The sequence below is a fragment of the Crotalus tigris genome, unplaced genomic scaffold, assembly GCF_016545835.1.
Source record: "Crotalus tigris isolate CLP2741 ecotype Arizona unplaced genomic scaffold, ASM1654583v1 scf7180000017546.9332058, whole genome shotgun sequence".
In the NCBI taxonomy this organism is placed as follows: Eukaryota; Metazoa; Chordata; class Lepidosauria; order Squamata; family Viperidae; genus Crotalus; species Crotalus tigris.
Genome location: NW_024096465.1, coordinates 7,864,084 through 7,888,473, shown reverse-complemented (window position 1 = coordinate 7,888,473; position 24,390 = coordinate 7,864,084). Strand labels below are relative to the sequence as shown.

Below are 24,390 nucleotides of genomic sequence, written 5' to 3'. Positions count from 1 at the left end.
TATTTTCTGAATATACCTATACATTTCAAGTGTGCTTCTAACCTAAAAAGATTGCTGCAGTTGCTAAAAAAAAAAAAAAATCCAATACAATTTACATTTTATCTGGGAAAAATGCCTTCCTAAGTATGGTTGATTTCATCACTGGAAAAGTCCAAAATAAAATGTACAAACTTAGTTTCCTGAGCAGATGTTCAATAGTTTAGGTGTAGCTATTGGAAAGCTTAGTCTTGCAAATAATTAAAGAAATAAAAATGGCATGGACATAACTATTGTACCCCAACTTAATGTTTTGTAACATACTCTTTTGAGGCAATAACAGCAGTCAAAAACTTTCCGTAGCTCTGAATATGCCTTTTATACTTCTCAACAGCAATTTGTCCCACTCTGTAGCAGTTGACTTGACATCTCCCAGTTTAGATGTTCTATCGGCTTCAGATCAGGATGTTTGGCAGGGCACTTCAGAAAAGTCCAGAGTTTGATTTAAAACCATTCTTGTGCTCTTTTAGATGTATCTTTGGGTCATTCTGTGGAGGACCTATGACCTGTGACTGAGACAGAGCATTCTAACACTGGGGATTATGTTTAGTTCCAGAATGCCTTGATATGTTTGGATTTTATTGTGCCCTGCCTAGATTCAATGCATCTAGTATCGGAGACAACAAAAGGCACTATAACATTATGGAACCTTCTCAATTTTTCACAGTAGGACTGTGAACATTGAGTTGCTGTGATTTACTAAAAATCTGTACTATAATTTTGTTTCATCTGTTAAAGGACATTCTTCCAGAAGTACTTGTCAACATGCAGTTTAGCAAACTCCAGTCTAGGTTTTTTTGTGACTGTCTTTCAGACGTGAGATCTTCCATGGTCCTATGGAGGCCACTTTCAGAGGGTCAGAACTGGAGGGTGAGATTTGATATTGTTGTACTTTGATCTTGGAACTCAGCTCGAACAGATTTGAAAATCAAACTTATCCATGTATGTAAAGTGGGAAGAAAATGACACGTTTCACTTTTTCCCTTTTCAGCAACTGGACTTAAATTTTGCAGCTTTCTTTTCTCTTGTTTTCTCTTGTTTTCAGTCATTTTGCAACGTTGTTTCTACCAGAATAAATTTTTATCAAATGATGATAGTGCATAAGATGAATATTTAACCAAGTGTTAAGTTTGAAAAGCAAGAACAGAAATATAAACAGTCATCCAGAAGACAGGCTTAAGATACAGAAGGATCTGGACAGACTTGAACACTGGGCACTAACTAACAAAATGAAATTCAATTGTGAAAAAAGCAAGGTTCTACATTTAGGCAAGAAAAACCAAATGCACAAGTACAGCATAGGTGGCACCATGCTCAATAGTAGTAACTGTGAGAGGGACCTCGGAGTCCTAGTAGACAATCACTAAATATGAGCCAGCAGTGTGCTGCAGCTGCCAAAAAGGCCAACACAGTGCTAGGCTGCATTAACAGAGGGATAGAATCAAGATCACGTGAAGTATTAATACCACTCTTCAATGCCTTGGTAAGGCCACACTTGGAATACTGCATCCAGTTTTGGTCACCACGATGTAAAAAAGATGTTGAGACTCTAGAAAGAGTACAGAGAAGAGCAACAAAGATGATTAGGGGACTGGAGGCTAAAACATATAAGGAACGGTTGCTAGAATTGGGTATGTCTAGTTTAACGAAGAGAAGGACAAGGGGGGACATGATAGCAGTATTCCAATATCTCAGGGGCTGCCATAAAGAAGAGGGAATTAAGCTATTTTCCAAAGCACCTGAAGGCAGGACAAGAAGCAACGGGTGGAAACTAATCAAGGAGAGAAGCAACCTAGAACTAAGGAGAAACTTCCTGACAGTGAGAACAATTAATCAGTGGAACAGCTTGCCTCCAGAAGCAGTAAATGCTCCAACACTGGAAGTTTTTAAGAAGAGACTGGACAGCCATTTGTCCAAAATGGTGTAGGGTTTCCTGCCTGAGCAGGGGGTTGGACTAGATGACCTCCAAGGTCCCTTCCAACTTTACTACTATTACTATTCCAAATTCCTGAATGTTTTGCATTCACGTACTCTCCTTTATACTGACTAAAGTAACAGTTTGGGGGAGAGAGGGGAGAGACTAATAATAAAAAAATAAGCCTGGAGTTTGTATTCCTGGAAAAATAGACATCCATATTTTTTTTCTATTTCTTACCTCCTGAGGTACAAAATCATCAGCTTTTAAATCTTTTCAAATGGAGATTGCATTGGAAGATTAAACCTTGAACATAATATTCTTTAAGAACTAGGTATAAGAGGTAGCATATGAAGAAATGTAGATCTAATAAGAATACATACAGAGATCTCATTCATTATTTATTTAAATTCATTTATTTATTACTTTATGATAAAGTAGTACAAAAAGAAGAAACCACATTGAAATACCACTTCATTTGCTTCAGATATCACAATCAGAAAATGCATTTCTCTGGAAGTGTAAGAATTCCTCAGAAATCAATGTGCCAGATATTTTTTTTAAATAATATTTTATTGGTTTTCCAATTTTACATTTGAGTATTTGGAAGGCAACATGGTGATTGGGTTAATCAATAGTTCAATAACAAAATCTTTAGTAAATATCTCAGGTTACACCATCAAATATTTCTTTGTTTCCCTTAACATTTGCTATATCATATTTAAGTTAGTAAATTTCTAATTATATCAAATTCAGTAACAACTTCATTATCACATTTATCAATACATTTTTCGCTTATACATATCTTAATAAATATTCATGAACAATCCATATCCTGTTATCAAGTTTTACCTAATTTTTGGTTTTTAATTATCATACTCTATTTAATGTTTAATATCCATAGTATTTGAATTTCTGGTGACCCAAATTTCTTTTGTCTCAATATGCCAGATATTTAAATCCAATAACTAGAATCATTTTTTAAAAAATTTCCTCAGCCTTTTCTCCAAGTTCTTCCTGCAAACTCTCAAGTCAGTACATTGTTCAAGATCACATGGCTGTGCATTACAGAAAACTGCTCACTGCCAAAGGTATTTACTACATAAAATATTTTTTCTTCTAAGGCATCTGACAGTTGTAGTTTAGTGTGGATTCAGTTTAACAAAATGTGTGCATCATTTATCTTTCTCAAACCCAAATATCTTAATATTATTTTTTAAAAGATCATTTCCAAATATTGTATAGTTATTGGTTTTGTCTAGAAAGTTGTAAAACGAGTTCTATGTTATCTTGAGCAAAATCTGTAGTCTGTTCAATGCCCACTTCTTAGGGAGTTTGTGAAACATTTAGCCTAAGCTAACCTAAGCTTTCTATTTTTGTCTTTTAAGACTTAAGTAGTCCTCAATTTATGACCACAAATGAGCATAAGATTTCTGTGCTAAATGAGACATTTGTTACGTGAATTTTGTCCCATTTTATGACCTTTCTTGCCACAGTTAAGTAAATCACTGCACGGTCATAAGTCACTTTTTTTCAGTGCCGTTGTAACTTAGAACATTCACTAAATAAACTCTTATAAGTCCAGGACTGCCTGTAATTGTTACAGTCAAATTAATAAAAGGAGCACAATAGCCTTATATTTTGCTATTATTCTTGTGATGTTTTTGTTTTTTAAGTTACCAGATAAAGAGTCCCAATTCTATGGTATCTGAGATCTTGGACTTATGGTGTTCTGTAGTGTTGTTTTTATTTATTTTTTTATAAGTCTCAGGTTTTATATGGTCTTGAATGTCATAAAAGCATCAGAAGGGATATGGAGCTTGTCTGCTGATTCAGCTTGGTAATAGCAAATCAAACAATTCCCCTTAAAGAAGAACTATACAGAAAGCTGAAGTGCATTTTTTATACTTTGGACCATTATTTTTAAAAAAGTGCTGTTAAGCCAACGACTTCCCTGTTTTTGCTTTCTGTTTGAAGTAACCTTTAAAATTCATAGCAAAGAAACTCTGATGACTGAAAGCAAAAGAGCCAAGCTCCCCCCCCCCACCCACGCTCAACCCCGGTGGATTCATCAATGTATAAACAGATCTGAACTACCAGAAACCATTTTAAAGTTGAGTTCTCTGCTATTTTAAAGTTACATTCTCTGCTACGTTGAGTAGCTTGCTCTCAGTATACCTGCATGAAGTAGAATAAAAGACAACCAAAAAAAATGGGGAAATTAATTCAAGAGTACTTTATAACCTTCAGCATTCCAGCATTATTATATTTATTTAAGCAGTTTATCTACTGCCCCAGTTGTAGTTTTCCCTAAAAGGTAGAGATTAATAACATATAAAATAAATTCTATTAATGGTACAACTGGTGCAGAAAGCCAGTTTGGTCTAGTGGTTAAAGCACCAAGCTAGAAAGTAACAGGTGGTGAGTTCAATTCCCTCCTTAGCTATGGAAGCCAGCTGGATGACTTTGGGCCAGTCACTCTCCTAAGCCCAGCCCACCACACAGGGTTGTTGTTGTGGAAAAAATAGGAGGAAGATGTGTTGGATATATTCTCTGCCTTGAAGTATTTGTGAAAATAATAAAGGCGGGATATAAATAAACGTACATACATGCATATGTATATACATGGTTTTATTAGTCTAGTAGGCTAGTTCTATACACCCCTGTTGTCATTCTCAAGGCATTCTGCAAAAAACTTTTTTTCCCTCTAGAGACCATAAGAATGGATTCTTCCTTTGCTTATGGGTGGGGGCAGGCTGTTCTATGGGAGAGGAGTTGCCCCAGACAATGCCTGTGGTCCCATTGCACCTACAGGGACTTCTAGTAGGTATTCCCTGGCAGTCTGGTTCAATTAGACAGAATCTAACTGGTAAAGGTAGTTTCTTAGCTAGACACCAAATCATATAGGGCTTAAAAGATAGCAAACAAAACAGAAACACAGTGACATCTATTATATGTTATGCAGAAGCAGTATAACAGGGCAGGACTGGTGAACATGGGCTGCTGCATTCTGGATGAGCTAAAGTTTTTCGGTGGTTTCCAAGGGCTGTCCCAAGTCCTTGCATTATTGCACTAGCCTAATCCAGAGATGACAAAGTTCCCAGTGTCTGTCCTCATACTTCCCATTCCGATAAAACATTCCAGGAGGTGAAATGTTTAGGGATTATTTCTTGACAGAGTGAGTTTTCAAAGCTGATTTCTTCATTGCTCCCTTAATGAAGCTGCTTTCAACTTTTCATACCTTGCAATCCAGTTCTGAGTTATACATTGCATTCAAATATGTGAGGTGGGTCCCTAAGCAAAATCTCTGCAAGAAAAAGTTTAAGTAGCATACAGAAATACGATTTCTTTTTGATAATCCTATGTAGATCTCTAAAGGGTATGACCAAAACAGCATATTAATAATACATTGTCTCCGTGGGTGTTCTGTTTGTTTCATGGACTACAATCATGCAGAAAAATACATATTTGCTTTGGATTAGGAAGACATTTTTTCTTCTGGCTTGGTTGGTTTACCATGATTTTACAAAACTATACATGTTCTTCTGTTGGTCTGTGTGAACTGTCCTATACTATAAGACAGAAAAAATGATAGTAGTTTTTGTTTCCTAGAGAAACAAGAGAACACCCTACAATATAAGATTCTCTAAGAGCCATAGTAGTTGGGTGGAAGAGGGAAACCATGTTGGCTTAAGCAGCAACTGGGAGTGTGACTCCTATGACCTGTATTTGACACTACTTCTGTTTTTCCTCTTCTATCAAAATAAAGACTTGCCCTGGCAGGAGAATCCCCATTCTTATTTATTTATGTAATCAAGGTTCAAGGCCATTCAACACCTTGACAACTCCTGGCAGCTTACAAATAAAAGAAAACCATTTGCAAACAATCAGGTCACCCTCATGAAAAGAATGCTCTCCACCCCCTTCCCTGGGGAACCTTCTAGGCTTGTATAAAAGAAAGGATAGGCGACGTGTCTAATAAAAAAAAAAAGAGGAGATTTTCTATCTATTTCGGCTCTGATTCTATACATTACTGGCTTAGATTGTACATTCACTGATCACAATTTATTTCTGAAGAAATGTGGATCTCCTCAAAACTAAAAGAAGAAATTCCTAAATATTTTATGGAAGATGTTGACAATCTGCTCAGGCACTCCCCTGCTCTGTCATCCTGTGGTACAGAAGCAGGAAATGGAAATCATCACTCATTTATGGTAGCAGCTTTGGAGGGGACCCCAAGGACCCACTTTCTGGGAGGCGGCACATAACCTTGTTTTAATTAATTAATTAGAAGAAAGTATTCCCTTTGAGCCACAAAGGCTTTCATCTGTTCACCTTCATACATCTTTCTGCATCTGCTAGCTAAATTGGTACAAAAGACAATAGTTTGAAGTCTTGTCCTGAATGAATATATTTATACATTTTAAATGTACCTGTATATTTGATCAAATCTAATTTGATTTTTAGGTGAATTGAAAACCACTTTTTTGCTTAATGATCTTATTATTGTTAGCCATTATAGACTTATAGAAAAGAAACAATATAATAATCTTTAATATATTAAAGCAGTGGTTCTCAACCTGTAGGTCGGGACCCCATTTGGGGTCGAACGACCATTTCATGGGGGTCGCCAAACAAGGCTGTCCGCCAATTTTTTCCCCTTTTCTTTGGCCATGCTCCTGGCACCCGGTGATGTATAAGTGCTTGGGGGTCACCACAACATGGGGAACTGTATTATGGGGTCGCGGCATTAGAAAGGTTGAGAACCACTGTATTAAAGGAATGAATGAAAATAAATTAATAAGGCAATAGCTTTTAATTAGTATTGTACAGAACTGCAGAAAATGCATCTTGCCTAAAAACTGGACTGTATTCTATATCCATTACTACAGTAAAATTTGCTGAACTGTGGAAATTCCTCTTATTATTCAAGTTGCCTGCTCCCATTTTAAATTCCAATCAGGCTTTTTGTACAGCCTTAATTTTTTTTACTAACAATGAAGATTCAAGCAGTAGTAAGCTCATTATGCTCAAACGGATATGCATAATGTTTGTAGCAAGGTCAATTTGGAAGTGCATGCAACCACAGTTTGGAAACATTTGTTCCCACTCTGTATTGAGCTAAAACAGAAGCTCTTGCTTTACGGCAGAAATTCAAACTATTTATACTATTTTTTTATAGGCCTGAGTCATTTCTTCCCTTTCCAAAACAGTTTTATCATGTATCACTTTTAAAAAATATGCAAACTGCCAAACTAAGAAATGAGGTGAAAGCTGTGGAGGATACTTTGAAAACAAATACGTGTGCCAATAACGTCCCTGAAGCACTGCAGGTAGATTGCTTGGCTTGAACAAGATGAGAAACAGGGCTCACTTCAAACAGAAAAGCAAAATCAAATCACACAGCTATTCCTTGAAATTTATATTTCACTATTACACTTTTTTACAGTTGGACTAGTAGTTTTCATCTCATAGTCAACAAAGAAGGTATCATCAGTTTATTTATAAGCAAAGCATCTAAATAAGATCCTTAAGAGCCCAATGATAATTGAATCCAGGCTTCAATAACCTCTGTTTCCTATTGGTTGTAAGCAAGCTATTTGTTTCTCTTTTCTGCATTTGAAAATGGAATACTGTATTGAGAAGATAAACATTTTTGTTGTTGTTAATTCAGCTGCTGTTGATTCATCTGCTCCAAAGAGTTTGAACACAAGTATTAAATGTAGGTACAACTTGCTTTGTTTTCCAAATAATGTCTGGTTTCATTTTGTTTGGACTGGAAATGTTTGTTTTGGACTCTTTCTCTCTCTGTCCCCTAGTCCCAGCTCTCAAATCTAAGTGAGGGACGTGTGTACTTCATAGGCGGGTGATTGTATCATTAGCAGAAAAAAAGGTTTAGTTACATATACTCCAAGTTTCATACAGAATATCCCAGAGTAGAAATAAAACTGATCACACAAGACGAATTTCCACCTATGGGGGTGTTTCAAACATACCTGAAGACAGGGGAGAATTTGGAAGTATTAAGAAATGGCATGAAACTCTGCTTCAAAATCAATAAAGTCTGGACCTCCCCAAACCTCCTAACAATTACACTTAACAGTCATGAAATATTCCAATGGAGATTTCATATGGTGGCTATGTTCTTCCTAACACTAAAAAGAGAATAAAAGCCAATAGCACTGGAGAGGGAGGAGAATGTAGGACAATTGGTAGAAAAGGGGAGAGAGAAAGCAAGGAAATATACAATAGATCAGTGGTCCACAACCTTTTCTTCATCATGGAACCTTTTAAATACTTTTTGTGGCCAGGGACCATGGCCACAGACCACCAAGACTTAATTCAAGATTTAAATCATAATATTTCTTCAAGCCTTCACGGACCCCCTGTGATGACATTGTGGACCCCCAGGGGTCCATGGATCACAGGTTGAGAACCAATGCAATAGACTATAGTTCCTAACCTGGAGTCCATGGACATTCAATTGGGAGAGAAAAAATGCAACTTTATTTTTACCACAAATTAAGGCAGATTTATTTTTACCAACCATTAACTGAAATTTAGCTTTTCATTGCATATGTATGTAGGCAACAAAGTAATTTATAGCCTTTTGATTCCAAAAATATTTGTTAACTTTAATAAATGTTACTATTTAAAATTATTATACTCTAACAAGAAAAGTTTTTGCATTGTTTACTGATCTAATGGACTAATTAGGAAGCACCTGTATCAATGTGTGTATCAATGTATTACGATTTGTTATTTTTTAATATTTCAAAAACTGTATTTGAATCTGTTTGGCTTCCCTTGTAATACAATCTATATCCATATATTTTATGTTAGGTATATTTAAATACATTTTTTGACAAAGCATTGGTAGTTTCACCTGATTCTCATAGGGCTCCATGGCACACAAAAAATTAAAAACCTTATACAGACTTATAAAAAACAAACCCTATTCTTCAGTTCAAATAATGAACTCTATTTATCTATCTTATTTATAAAATTGATGGCCACCCAACTCCCAACTACTCTGAGCACTTCATGACAATTAAAACAAGAGAATGCAATTAAGAACAAGAAAATAAAATGTATAAATTGAAATAAAATATGCCAGGAAGCACAAATTGGACAATATATCATTGGATCAAAAAGACCATAATAGTAAAAAAGACTTTTTTGCAGAAGCGGTTGGCCAAAGTATTTTCCTGAGATTTTGTAATCCACCATTTCAGTGAAAACTTCCAAGATACATTGCTGTCTAGCCTATGCTTGAGTACATCTACTGGAAGAAGAACTCATTACCTATGAATATTTGGCACTTAAGCAGAATAGATAATTAACTCTCTGCACCATGTAATTGTTTCAAAATAATTTTATTTCATTTTGAATGTTTTAAAGCAATAGCAATGAATCACATATTTATAGCATATATCTTACCCCTGCTAAAATGGGAGAGTTATCTTCTGGATGCACTATAAATTTTTCTCTGTTCCTTTGCTCTGATATCTTAATACTGTATTATGATTTTTATTCATCTAGCTCCGATATCCTTAACCAGCCCTTAGATTCCTTGTTTTCCATTCTCTCTTTTCTCATTCTTACCCCCATGGAATATATAAAGTGATAAGGTTTTGTTTTGTTTTTAACAAATAACTACGCTTAAGAGGTTACAATTAAAATAATTTCAGAACAATAATATCTTTCTTCCTTGTTTCTTTCTCTTTGCCTATTTTTAGATTGTAAATCCTTTGGGGCAATGTCCTATCAAATCTATTCTGAGTAAAATGCCTTGTACATGAATGGCATTGAATCTGCAGAAATTGTTTTTGTTGTTACTATTAATAGATAATAAGCAATAAGTGAAAAAAGGCCCCCAAAGAGTGTATGAAAAGATTCTTTGGAATCACTATCCTAATTTAAGGTACAAGAATTATCTTAATAAGCTCTAGTGGCTTTCTCTGCCAAATAACCTTGAAATGGTTTCTGAACAACAGATCTAAGAAACTGATTACTGTATACCAGAGGTTTCTTCTAGTTCTCAGCTCCTCCTTTAGTTTTTGTTACAGAACAAAATATTTGCTGAGCGTGCATTCTGCCTCTTCCTTAAAAATATCTTAAAATGAATCAAGAAATGCAGCCATGTTAACATGGGAGAGAGAGCAGAATCTGCATAGTTTAGCATAAAGAAGACTGCTTTACAAAGTGAAAAATGATAGCAAGAGTGATTCATGTTATAGGAACATCACTGCTTTGAAATATTAAGTAGATGTTTTTAAGCGCGACTATTACTGACTTAACTAGGTACAGTACTTTCAGTAGAGCAATTTTTGGAGATCATGTGTTAACAATTTCCAGTTTTGACACTAAACGTTAGTTTTGTTTTAATAGTAGAATCTCTTTTGGATAATTTTTTAAATATGTGATGTCGTTGTTAAGAGGTTGAATTTGAAGTAATTTGTGAAGGGATGACTATTATATAATGAATGTAAAGTAGTAAATGAATATTCTTTGAATCTAAATGAACATGTATAGAAATGCACTGTAAGCTGTGATATATTTAACGGGCCTTATGTACAAATATATATATATATATATATATATATATATATATATATATATATATATATATATATGTTTGTTTTCTGAGGTTTTTGCGGGTATTTGTATGTAGGTCTTTGGTTGTTCGGGTTTTCTCCCAGCCTGAAGATGACGAATGGGACTTCGTCGAAACGTCGCCAAGACATTTCCAATTTTACGCGGGAGAAAACCCGAACAACCAAAGACCTACATATATATATATATATATCAGAAGTGTTCATAGCTCTCAAAATTGGCTCATACTTAATCTTTGCTTAGAAACAGAAAAATATATATTTTATTAGGTAATTAGAGTGATTTTATGATATAGTAGCTTTCTGTCTGATGGGATTTTCAGTAACCTGTGTTCATTCAAGTAATAGATAAAATGTTTTCTTATTCATAACATGATTACTGCTGAGAAATACAGATCCATTAAAATGCTTTACAGATTATTGCATAAAACAGAAAGCAATACGATAAATACTAGTCCTTAATTGAATAATCCATTGTTCTTATTTTGTTAACATTTAAAATTAACAAATCATTCTTCTTAACTTTTTAACATTTGAATTTAATAATTCACTTCCTTAATTTATTAATATTTACTCCATTATAATTCAGAACTTGCAGCTTGGAAGCAGCCTTATGGACGATAGAAAAAATATTTAAATTAAAAGCAAAGCATAAATATTAAGGACTTTTTATGATAGTTGTTAGCCTACAGATATTGAAACCAGGAAGAGAAAAAAATGGTGCAGGAGGAAATTGGCATTATATAATTAAAAGTATAGGCTTTTAAAGTATATAGCCAGTGTGATTTAGCATGGCCTTCCATAGTGTATATTATTATCTGCTTGGAAGAAGTACCATATTACTGGGTAAGTTAAGATCTAAGGGAATCGTAGGATATACTATCCATTACTTCTGAGCTGTTATAATTTACACATAAATAGCAATTTTGTTAGAACAAGATAGGAAAGAAATGTTTACTATCTTCCAATCTCTTCCAACCTATTTTATCTTCATAGTTATATATTCCCAGATTATTTTTCTCACCTCCATTGGAGCATGATTGTTGAATCTATCTCTTATGATTTACTCATTTGTTCACTTAGCAATCCCACATTCTGGGTTTCAGACCATGCTGTAGCCCAGGATGTAGCAGTGAGACCTATACATTTATGAAGGAGTGGCTTGCCTTCAGAAGTTGTGGATGCTCCATCACTGGAAGCTTTTAAGAAGAGATTGGATAGCCACTTGTCTGGAATGGTATAGCATCTCCTGCTTGAGCAGGAGGTTGGACTAAAAGACCTTCAAGGTCCCTTCCAACTCTCTTACTCTGTTATTTTGATTGAGATGTGACAGGTAGTATCTTTATGGTGTCCCCAACAATTCAGAGCAGTTAAGGAGGCAGAAATTGAATCGCTCAGTTTCTCGATTTCTGCAGTCGTGTTACCCAATTTATTAGCTATCACTTCTATACCTGCAATATTTGGAACAACATTTCCTGTACTAATTCCTTCTTACCATGCTCCTATTGTAAACCATTTCCTTATAGGTAGACAATTTTCTAATGTACCAACAGTTTTTTCCCTCCATAATGTCCACTCTGTACAAATTCTTTACACAATGGAATAAATTTAAATATATGAATCTAATGTTTTTTCTTTTCAAGAAAAAAAATAGATTTCCCCAAATATCTTTTCTCCTTGTTATCAGATTATTTAATCAAAATCATCATCCGAATATTCTTTTGCTTTCTTCGGTTCTAATAATTTAATATTGTTAAATTATCTAATAATTTTATTAGGTTATCCAAACTTTAACTTACTTTTGATACAACAGTTTAAAAATAAACTAGCCATATAAGAAAGCCATATTAACTTATATTCCACCTTCTTCAAATCAAAAGCAACACACATAGGGATATCCCATAATTTTATATTCACTTAACAACCTCTGAAATGTTTGGCCCAATTTTCAGTTAATTATGTTTCTTTTTCTTCCCTTTCCTGGAAATTTTAAATCTCTTTTCTGTATTTTCTTCTCTATGCCTGACTTTACCATTCTTTTATATATTTTATTTTTTTTAAGTGGTAATGTTCTCAGTTCAACACATTAAATACCAATGAAAAAGAAAAGTTAGAGGAAAGAAATTATTTGGCTCAATACTGTGAATAATAACATCTTACCTGTTACTAAAATTTGCTGAGGGATTGAAATGTTTTTTTTTTTTAAGGAAATGAGTTAGATAAGATGTTAAAAGGTCTTAATTTAGCTTTCTTCTCCCAAACTCTTTAAATCAGGCATGTGGCCCTCAACAACTAGTAATGCAGCCCCACAAGATCATAATGAATAAACGATTTAATATATATTATAGTATATATTGTATATTTATTATATTATATATTTTATATCTTGCCCAAGACAATTCCTCTTAATTTAATGTGGGTTAGGTACGCTAAGAGGTTGGACAGCTTGACTTAAATGTATAGTTACACTATGCTAAAGAAAATGCAGAGGAATAGGTAACATCTTGCTGGGTAAAGAAGGATCTGCAAGTAAACACGCAAGCTTGGTGAGCACCAACAACTCTATAGTTCAACCCTGAGCTATAGAAAGTCTCTTTTATTGGAAGATGATAAGGAAAGATGATAACTCTTTGTGTCAAAACTTTCATATTACAGACAGAGACCAACAGAAAAGAGAGAAGCTTATCAAAGCTGTTGAAAAATTCAAGAAAGAAATAGCATTGATCCATTCTACACCACCATGCCATTCTAGAAGTGTTCCCACTAAGAATCACAAAGTAAGATAATATACTGTACTATGTTTTGGAGGCAATTGATAGGAAGTGAATATTTCTCCCAAGGGTCTGTATTCCAGTGTCTGATGAGGGCATGAAAACCATTTCATTCGTAGACCGAATGAAACATCAATTTGGGGAAAGCTTAATGCTATAATTGTCTACTTTAACAATGGAATATGGACCCATATCCTCAACTTGTTTTCCTAAGGTGCTGAGCACCTTTATTAGATGCTAGTTCAGCAGCAGTAAGAGCAATCTATTTTCAAACTCTGTGTTGTTTTAATTTATTTCATTTGATTTGATTTTGCTCAGGTTACATTACATTATTATTGCAATAATCAGATTAATTAATTAATTATGGATTGTGATCAATGTTAAATTTCATTTGTTTTCTCCAACTCTATTTTATCATCTCTTCAACAAAATGGCCCATGTGACTTGAGATGGTCCTGTGAGTTAAAACTGGTATAAATATCACTAGGATGATGAATTAGTAAAAGTGTTTTTTCCTACTCACATTTTTATCATTTTACCCACTTTCCTCATTAGGTTTGATTTTATTTCCCACCTAGATTTTTGCAAGACCTGTCCATGGAAAACTGAAGCTTCTTTTATAATGTCAGTTCCAGCCTAAAGATAAATTTCTGCTGATTCTAAATCATGTCCTTTTATCATTCTTTTGTAAAGTACTATTTACCTTTCACCAATTCTTGGTCCATAATTGAATGAAGTAGGAATGAGGGATACAAGGAGCAGTTTACAATGCTTACACAAATTTTTATATGCTTGAGTTTTTCTTCCCACAAGTAGAATGTATCTTTGCTTTTTTTTAAAGAAAAAAAATCTGCAGTGATAAAGCTAGCCCAGCTGGGCTTAAACTTTTACTATGTTGCTATTTATATTGGAGAAATTTGATTTTAAACACCGAAAAACTTGTAAAAGCAATTTCTTCCTCTAGTGTGGAATGGAAGAATTTGATTTCCCAGCTAATTTTTAACAATTAAATCTGCTATATAGGTAGTCATCAACTTACAACAACAATTGAGCCCAAAATTTCTGTGGTTAAAGTGAAACTTTTTTTAAGTGAGCTTTGCCCCATTTTATGACATTTCTTGCCACGGTTGTTAAGCGAATCACTGCAATTGTTAAGTTAGTATCCTGATTGTTAAGTGAATCTGGTTTCCCCATTGACTTTGCTTGTCAGAAGGCCGCAAAGGGGGGATCACATGACCTTGGGCCACAACAACGGTCATAAATATGAACCAGCTGCCAAGCATCTGAATTTTGATCACATGATTATGGGGATGCTACAAAGGTCATAACTGTGACAAATGGTCATAAGTCATATTTTTCAGTGCTGTAACTTTGAACAGTCACTAAACAAACACTTGTAAGTCAAGGACTACCTGTATTTATTGTCCTTTATAAGATTTCAGGCATATGACTCTAGGGCAGGGGTAGGCAACCTTGGCTCTTTTATGATTCGTGGACTTCAACTCTCAGAATTCCTGAGCCAGCACTGCTGGCTCAGGAATTCTGGGAGTTGAAGTCCACGAGTCATAAAAGAACCAAGGTTGCCTACCCCTGCTCTAGGGTGAAAATGGACAGTTACATTTTTAAAATGTTCTATCTGTTTTTCCTAAATTCTCAGCGGTTACCAAATCACCTGAATTTGGTTTCAAGAGGAAGATCGTCTCCTTTGAGAAAAGAGGAGCATCACCCTATTCGAGATTCAATCTTATCTCGTACATACAGAAGTGCAGTCCAACCGTGTACTTTACCTCTTTCCTTGTCTCCTGGGAAGTTGTGTCAGATTTCCAAAAAGAAGAAAGCTACCAGTGGAGATCTACTGGACACACATGCTGATTGGTTTACGGAAAGAAAGCAGCCTTTTATCCCAAAGCTCTTAAAAACAGCAAGCAAATCGTTTCTTTCAAAATATAGATATTATAATCATCTGTGCAGGAAGAAAAGTCTTTCTCCTCATACACAATCACACAAAAGATCAAAAAGTGTTTACAGGTAAAGTGTTTGTCAGCTTATTATCAACTAGTTTACAAATAGTTGGTGAAGCTGAACCAATCTCGGTTTCAGACAAGTACATTTTAAATTGCTGTCAGTGTTGCTAATATGTTTTATTGTTTTTTTCATCTTCCAGGTCTATGGATAACGAGTGTCTAAGAGCTTATGCAGATGACCATCCATGCCATCCATTCAAGGTTGCTATGTCCTACTCAGTAATGGATTAAATTACGCAGGCAGTAACATTCATAAATATCAACAGTAGTATTAAAATGTATTGGGCATTGCTCAGTTTTTTTATTTATCCATAATGAAATTTGAATCCTCTACCCACATGCACTGAAAAATGGGTCTCATTAGATTCAGGGAGGCTAATTTCTGAGAAGACACAAGTTAGATTGTGTTGTGATTAATGATATTTGATTCTTCTAAGTAAAACTAGTTCTGAAAGCAATTTAAAACTGCACTTCTTTGGGAAATCTAATATTTCAAAGTGGATAATGACAGTGGTGTTCTGTGACAGTACACCTAAAATTACAGAGCTGCTTTGAAAACACATTGTTTAAAAACATATAAAAGTCATAACACAATACAATGCAGAATTTTCCCTCTAAAAAGAAAATGTAAAAACATAAATCAGCTGTTCACTAGTGTAGTCAGAAATTGTGCAAAAGAAACACACTGTTATTTTGCTTCTCAGAAAAAAGCTGCTTTACCTTTAAAAGCAATTTTTTCCCAAACACATACAGAATTAAAATTTTCATAATTCACAGATAGTATCTGTTGAGTCCTCAAGTCAATGGTGAAAGAAGAGCATACATTCTGATGGTTATAACAGCTTTTATTCTCTTCAGCTCTCTCCGACACAACTCAGAGGCTCGCAGGCCTCTCTGCCTCTAAATAGAATCCCCGGGCAAAAAGGTAACAAAGAATGGCGCGCTTTTGCGCCTTGCGCATGCGCGCAGGCTGGCACCACTCAGTCTGGTCCCGGGCAGCTTGCAACAGCCTGGGACTATTGCAACATCCCGGGCCTGCTTTTGCAGGCTCAGGACACAACACCCCTTCCCCCCGAATGAAACTTAATTAACCTATATAGATAGGTATACGCGACCTTCAAATGGACGTGGTGTGCTATCCCTTATGGAACCGCACAACTGTTGCAGCTACTTACTAGCCACTCTATAACATGGTACCATGCTATTATTTTGGAATTAAGTGCCCAAGACTCATAATTCCAAGTTCACGCAACATCAGGCACCCTCTTCACCTCCCTTGCTTTGACAGCAATGTCACAAAATCTTCCAGATATTTGGGAGATCTTTTAACCCTCTGTGACCTCCTCAGATTTTGAGAACTCCTTTGACCATCCTGTGTAGTGATTGTAGTGGAGTTGCCCCCTCTTTTAAAACCTGGTGGTCCCGTGACCCTGGTTCTGTTGCCTTGTCTGCTTGCTTGCCCACCGGGCTTGTCAGACCAGGACTTTGCTCCCTACTGTACCTGGTTGATCTGCCTAACTGTAGACTATCGGCCCCTCTATGTTCCCACCAGTATTTGGCAATTCTGTGGTACTCTCCAAGTCCACAATGGACCTATCAAGGGAACGCATCCCTTCACTCCCAAGCCGCGTAACTGGGTTGTCTAGGGTTTCTGCGGTGCCCCACTACTCGGTTGCCCCCCATTCCATGCCGGAGGTACCAGAATCAGGATTTGCCTCTCTGACTACCTCCCTGTATGCAGATTTCCTTTTGGGAGCAGTTGCAGCATTGGGCCAGCTTGTTTGTTTGGATGCCAGTTCTCTTGTGTTATTTGGGTTGTTTAGACGCTCCCGGTTATTCTCCCTGCTTGGAGTGCTGTAGTGGGGTTGTGAATAATGAGTATGCCCCCTGGGTGACTCCCTGGCTGAAGTCAGTACCGGTACCTGTATTGTTCCTTGTTCCCCTGAATTCCTATTAGGGACACTTGTGGAACCTTGGGAGAGACCTTCCTCCGTCTCTCCGTTTGCGCCTGATTGCTGCCAACACCCTTCTCTTTGCCCACAGTGGTCCCCCTCCCCCCCGGAGAAAACCCAGGTGTTGAAGAGGGAGAGTCCAGTCTCATACGCAGCTGATTGATATGCCACCGGAGGACATGACCGTCGTCCAGGGAAACCTCATAGGACAAGGGACCGGTGACCTTGCAGACTACAGCTGGGACCCACAGGTGACCGGGCCCATAGTTCCGGGTCCATACCGGGGCACCCACTTGCAGACACCTAGGTGCCCTTGGTTTGGAGACCCGGGGAGCCACCCTGTCCGGATGCAGCCTGTCAAGATTGGTGATCAGTCTGCGCCCCAAGCGAAGTTCAGCCGGGCTCTTCCCAGTGGAAGTAGAAGGTGTGGTGCGGTAAGCAAGAAGAAAATCTGCCAACCTGTGATGCCAGTCACCATAAGTCAGTTTCTTGAGAGCATCCTTGGTGATGCAAACCATCCGTTCAGCCATACCATTGGTGGAAGGGTGGAATGGAGCCAAAGTCGCATTACGAATCATGTTGGCCTATAGGAAAGCCTGAAACTCGGAAGAAGTGAATTGAGGACCATTGTCTGAAACCAGAACTTCTGTAAGGCCATGAGCAGCAAAAATCCCTCTTAATACTTGAATGGTCTTGGCAGCAGTAGTGGAAGAGACAGGAACAACCTCAAGCCACTTTGAATGGCTGTCAACAAGGACCAAGAAGAATTGTCCCTGAAAGGGCCCAGCGTAATCCACATGCACCCTAGACCAAGGTGACTGTGTTTCTTCCCATCTATGCACAGGAGCCTGAGGTGTTTCAGGGCGTGAACATTGGCACAAGTGGCATCCATGCACTTAGGCCTCTATTTCCTTGTCTAATCCTGGCCACCATAAATGTCTGCGCGCAAGCGCTTTCATCCTAACAATGCCAGGATGACCCTCATGGAGAGAAGCTAAGACTCTAGGTCTCAATGAGGTAGGAATAAGTACTCTGCTGCCCCATAACAGGCAACCCTGAAAAGTGGATAACTCATGCTTCTTGAGCCAGAAGCTTTGGAACTCAGTACCTGGACAACTCTCAGGCCATCCAGACAAAATCCATGAAAGCACACGAGTAAGCATGAGATCTGTGGCTGATTCAGCAGCCACATCTCTGGCATTTAGGGGAGACTCAGGCAATGCCTGAATAGAGAGAATATTGATGGCAGGAGCAGGGTCAGCTTCTACCAGTTGCAGAGGTAATCTACTTAGGCCATCAGCGTGGCCCATTTCCTTGCCAGGTTTGTGAATCAATGAAAAATCATAGGCTGATAAAAAAATAGACCATTTCAGCATTCTAGGAGAGATGATATGGGGAGTTTGTTTGTTAGTGGTAAACAACCCCAACAGAGGCTTATGGTCAGTATAGACTGTGAAATGTCTGCCATATAAAAAAAATCATGGAATTTTTTAATTCCAGCTACAATGGCCAAGGCTTCTCTGTCTATCTGAGCGTAATTTCATTCAGCAGAGGATAAAGTTCTGGAGTAATATGCAACAGGGACCTGAGTCCCATCAGCTCTTAAGTGGCTAAGTACAGCCCCCACCCCATAAGGGGAAGCATCACAAGCGATGCAGACTGGTAGGTTTTCATTGAAATGTGCAAGCACATCATTTGATGTAAGCAAGGCCTTGACCTCATTGAAGGTTTTTTCATATACTTGGGACCATTGCCAAACTGCCTGCTTGCCTATGAAGTGGTTCTGCTACATTAGCCTTGTTAGGTAGGAAAGTGTTGTAAAAATTCAAGAGGCCTAGGAATGCTTGTAACTCAGCTTTAGACTTAGGCCTAGGAGCCTGCTGTATGGCTTTTAATTTAGAATCAGCAGGGTGTATACCCCTGGCATCTATTCTGAATCCCAGGAAATCTGTAGAAGTAACTCCTATCTTGCATTTATCTTTTTTAAGTTTTAGGCCTGTTTTTCTGAAACGAAGCAAAACAGCCCTTAATCTCTCAGCTAAATTCTGAGTGGATTCTCCAGCAATAAGGACATCATCAAAATAGGGGCAAACCCCGGGGATACCTCTCAGGGTGTTCTCCATAACACTTTGGAAAATTCCAGGAGCTACATTTACTCCAAATTGTAGTCTCTTGACTTTGAATGACCCTCTATGGGTTACAATAGTCTGTGCTTCAGCAGCAGCTTCATCAACAGGTAACTGTTGATATGCCTGTGCCAGATCTAACTTTGCAGAAACACGCCCCCCTTTGAGGAAAGCCAAAATATGGCTGACTACAGGTACAGGATATGCATGTTATTGCAATGCCTTGTTTAATGTGCATTTGTAGTCTGCACAGATGCGAATGTCCCCTTTAGCCTTGAGAGGCGTAACTATGGGGGTTTCCCATGGACTTGAATCAACAGGTTCTAAAATACCTTGCTGGATCAATTTATCCAGTTCAGCATCAATTTTCCCCTTAAGAGCAAAGGGTATTCTCCTTGCTTTCACCCTAATGGGAGTGACAGTAGGGTCAAGTTTCAAAGAAACTGGAGGCCCTTTGTAAGAACCTAGCTGTGGACTGAATACATCTGCAAACTCCTTGCAGACCTCTGTTAGGCCTAACATTTGCAAATTGTGTAGCCCTGTAACTTGGATTCCCATGGCCTCAAACGAATTGAGTCCAATAAGACGCGTTCATTCACCCCCAACTACCAATACATCCAATGGACCTTCAAAATCCTTGTGCTGTACTGCAAGGGTGGCCTCCCCCTTTACACACACCTTAGAATTTTGAAAATCTGTTAAGATTATATTGGATGGCCTAAGTTTGGCCTGAAACCCACTGCTATTACAAATTTTCCTGAAAATGTGAATAGAAATGATTGAAAGAGCAGACCCAGTGTCCAGTTCCATAATCAATGGAACTCCTTGTAACCTCACCCTAAGTGACAGTTTCTTCTTCAGTGGTTTGTGTGTGCCTGTTCTACAAATACTTCTGCGTGATGCACAGAAACCCACCCTGTTTTGGCTGGGGACCCTGGTACCTTTCAGACGCAATTCTTCTCGAGGTTGTGCCTTCTGACAGCCCAGACAAACAGATGCTATGTGGCCTTGCCTGCCACACGCTCTACAGATTGCAGAACGGAACCTGCAGTCAGCCCTCCTGTGGTGACCTCCACACCTGAAGCACTTAAGGACACAGCTGGAACCTTTTCTTTGCCTTCCCTCTGCTTCCTTTCTTTGGATGGGTAGAGATGATCCACCTCACCTTCAGGGTCTTCCTCCGAGCTCTCTTGGACTCCCTCATGGTGCACGGAGACTGATTCTAGGTTGTTCCTGATGGGCCTCATGTTCTTGACCGCCCCACCTGCTGCCTCCTCTGCAGTGACCTCTCTCAAGGCATCTTGGAAAGAAATATCTTCTTTTGCAAAGAGTCTCTGTTGTAAGTCTTTGTTCCTTAACCCGCATACAAAACGGTCTCTCAGCCTTTCTTCTAAATCTTTAAAATCACAGGGCTTAACTGCTCTTCTCAAGGCTGCAATGTATTCTTTGGCTGATTCACCAACTCTTTGATCCCTCTGTTCAAACGTGTGCCTCCACGCAATGACAGACAACTTGGGCTGAAAATGTTCCTTCAATAACTTCTTTAAGTCTGTATAAGTGACAGGCTCAAAGGGAGCAGGGGCTGCCAAATTTTCTGCAATTTCAAATGTATCTTGACCACAGACACACAGCAAAGTAGTGGCCTTCAACCATCTTCTCTAACTTGATTCACTCTAAAGTAATTTTCTACTCTAGCGACATAAGACTCCCATCTTTCTGGGTGAGTAATGTCAAATTCAGACAATCTCCCTATCTTCGCCATCCTTGCTTCTTATTCTAGGAAGGGATCTATCAGCCAGCTTACCTCCAGCGACGCTGTACTGGCAGGCCAAATGCTGAGTTTAACGCTGTCTTCCTTTTCTCCAGGACTCCTTGGGTAAGCCTTACAAGTCTTCTTTCTTTATCTTGTAAGCGATCCCACCCTCGTCGCCAGTGTTGAGTCCTCGAGTCAATGGCGAAAGAAGAGCACACATTCTGATGGTTATAACAGCTTTTATTCTCTTCAGCTCTCTCCGACACAACTCAGAGGCTCGCAGGCCTCTCTGCCTCTAAATAGAATCCCTGGGCAAAAAGGTAACAAAGAATGGTGCGCTTTCGCACCTTGCGCATGCGTGCAAGCTGGCACCACTCAGCTTTTGCAGGCTCAGAACACAACAGTATCTGTGACTGTAGTGTAGCAGTAAATGTGCAGAATTGCTTTAAAGAAACAAGAGAACACAAGTCTGAAATTAACATTTCCCTTTTTCATTTGCATTTTGGTCTTTGCAGTATTGCAGCAGCAACAGAAAAAGGAACAGTTTGAAAAGTGATAATTCAAAGTACTTCATTGGACTATTTAGTATCAAATGTGTATTCATATAACATTACCACAATAATTATTGTACAGTATCTCTTCCCACTATATATTAGCCTTGCTTGTATTGTGTCTTTGCAAAACATCAGCCGAGCACCAGATGGTGATCAGGAGGCTCATTTTCCCTGCTTCTTAATAAGCAGAAGCCACGGCGGCAAAAGAGACAGTTTATACCTGCCGCTTCTTTTAGGAGCCAGAGAATTTTGCACTGTTATTGAAAAAAAAATATTAGGGATTTTCAGATTTTAAATCTTAAAATCAACACCTCATCACTCAAGTTTTTTTAACGGTATAAAAAACTATGCACATCCTGAATTCGAAATAGCTACCCAGTTAGTGGCATTTTTCATAATTGTTATTTTCAGGAAAAAAGCAAAAAATATCAATTGTAGAATATATACTTCATATATATACATAAATATGTATATTCATATACATAAAAACAGGATCACCAACATGATCGCCAACGTCCAATAATGGATATGGCACAAGAAGAAGAAGAAGATACTTCATTTTGATATTACAAAATATTTTGTTCCATCAATTTTTCAGTGGATTAGTTGGGTTTTTGGCTTAACCTGATAGCTTAAAACAAAGCAGAATATGGTCAGAATTTGTCTCTGTGTGTGTGCTTTGTATTGCTGCCTAATTGTTAAGCAACTCAAGGCAGCACATAGAACAAGTGAGGAACACAATATAACAGTAAAAAAAAAAAAAAAACAGAAATCACAATCCAGAAAATAAAGAATGCAGGGTTCTTCTTGACCAAGGGCCTGCTGAAAGATCCATGCTTTTATGATGTTTGTGTTAGATCAGGGGTCTTCAACCCCCGCTCTGTGGACTGGTACTGGGCTGTGGTATGCCAGCAACTGGGCCATACAAACAAGCAAAGCCCCATCTGTGGGATGCAGGCAGCACACAAAACCACGCCCCCTCCTGTCTGCAGAAAAACCTCTCTCCATGTAACCAGTCCCTGATGCCCAAAAGGTTGTGGACCTCTGTGTTAGACAACAGATTTTCCATGTGATCACAAGAAAATTTTATTTGTCTTTAATTTGAGATGGCATTCACATCTAAGAGTGTGAAGCCTTTCTACCAATCTGGTAAATCATCAGCTATTCCTGACATGGGATGTATTCAAAAGAAATGTTTCCTTTGATGCAGCAGCCAACATCCAGATAAGCAGGGCTTAGCACTAGGCAAACAATCAAGGAGAAAACAATGCTGTAATCAAGGAACTACCAAGGAAAAAACCACACCCCCACCAAATTAGCAGGATAAGCTATGGGATATAAACAGAAAGTAAATCTGTTTATCTATCACTATCACTGATGATGTTACCTACTTGGGTAATGATATGTTTGCAAGCAAAAAAGTTCAGAGAGCACCAAGCATATGACAGTTTCACCAGAGGGAACAGATGGGATTTTTGACTCCATATGTATGTGACCAAGAACATCCCTCCCTTATGGGAATGTGTGTTCTGTGTCTGGCAGGCAGTTGGCTGTATTGTGGGAGCTTGTTTCCCATTGTTAGTTTCCCATTGGCAGAACTCTTCTATCATTGCACTTTCCTGTTTCTAACAAAGATTCAAACATGGTGGCCTCTTAGTGAATCACTATTATTTTCACTGGTATTTAAAGGGAACAAAAAAGTGTGCCTTAGTAGCTTTTCAGATTCTCCTTCTAAGACCAACCATTCAGATTTTTTAGAAAAAAAAACCAAATCACCAGCAGATGTGCTGATCGTGTGTGTGTTTGTGTGTGTGTGTGTGTATAAATTTGAGGATCAGCAGCAATGAAATTGATTTCAGATCAATGTTAAACTACTTTTGTCAGACAGAGGGATAAAAGTGGTGGCGTGGAAGTGTCCCTAATTATATCCTGTCAGACATGGTGTGTAAAAATATGCAGGATTTGTGCAGAAATCCAAATTGATTTCATAGTGGGTATACAAAAGGAATACATGCAAATACAAATAAAGTATGTGCAATATATATTATATATTCTCTCTTTTAAAAACTGATTTTGTTGTCCTGCATCTGAAAACGACCATGTCTCATTCTCAAGTATTTTCCTTCTGTGAATTATTAAGGCCTTTTCAGAGAGACATTTTGTGCCTTATGATCTTTCCATTCAAACTGGGGATTTTTTTCCAGAAAAGCAAATAATTGTCAGCCTAGCACACATGCTCAAACTGTAGTTGCTGTGAAGCTAATTATTGTGAATCTATCTATATAAAATGGTAGATCTGTGCAAGGTGACCTAGACTTGTTATGACAAAGAGACTGGTGCTGCAGAGGTGATGTGCTTCTCTTAATTGACATAAAGAGGGGATAGCATTTGTTTATAAAAAGGATTTTGCATTGCCTTGAAGCTTATTGTTATTTCCTACTTGTACTTTGCCAAAGCCAGAAGAGCATTGATCTTGACATTGCGTCTAGGCAGATGCCTCCTTGGGCGTTGACAAGGGCAGCTAGGGAAGACAAAGCTGTGTAGCCTCTCGCACACTTTATCAACACTTGGGGTGAATGAAGAGTGACCCGTCCTCTATAGCATTCATTAAAACTTTGCAATGCAAAGTGAAGCAACATGGCTG

General features: G+C 37.8%; 1 protein-coding gene across 4 annotated transcripts in view; it reads left to right on the top strand.

The window, feature by feature from the left end:
* LOC120304949 (spermatogenesis-associated protein 7 homolog) overlaps positions 1 to 24,390 on the top strand; it is a 49,737-nt gene that overhangs the window by 15,442 nt on the left and 9,905 nt on the right. For 2 of the 4 annotated variants that reach the window (XM_039336091.1, XM_039336110.1), the window contains exons 3-7: positions 2,950 to 3,042; positions 7,626 to 7,673; positions 13,222 to 13,343; positions 14,995 to 15,365; positions 15,502 to 15,562. In XM_039336091.1, the coding sequence (XP_039192025.1) occupies positions 2,950 to 3,042; positions 7,626 to 7,673; positions 13,222 to 13,343; positions 14,995 to 15,365; positions 15,502 to 15,562 (695 nt within the window). The remainder of the gene's footprint in view (positions 1 to 2,949; positions 3,043 to 7,625; positions 7,674 to 13,221; positions 13,344 to 14,994; positions 15,366 to 15,501; positions 15,563 to 24,390) is intronic. The other 2 variants (XM_039336101.1, XM_039336119.1) reach the window with 2 other exon arrangements.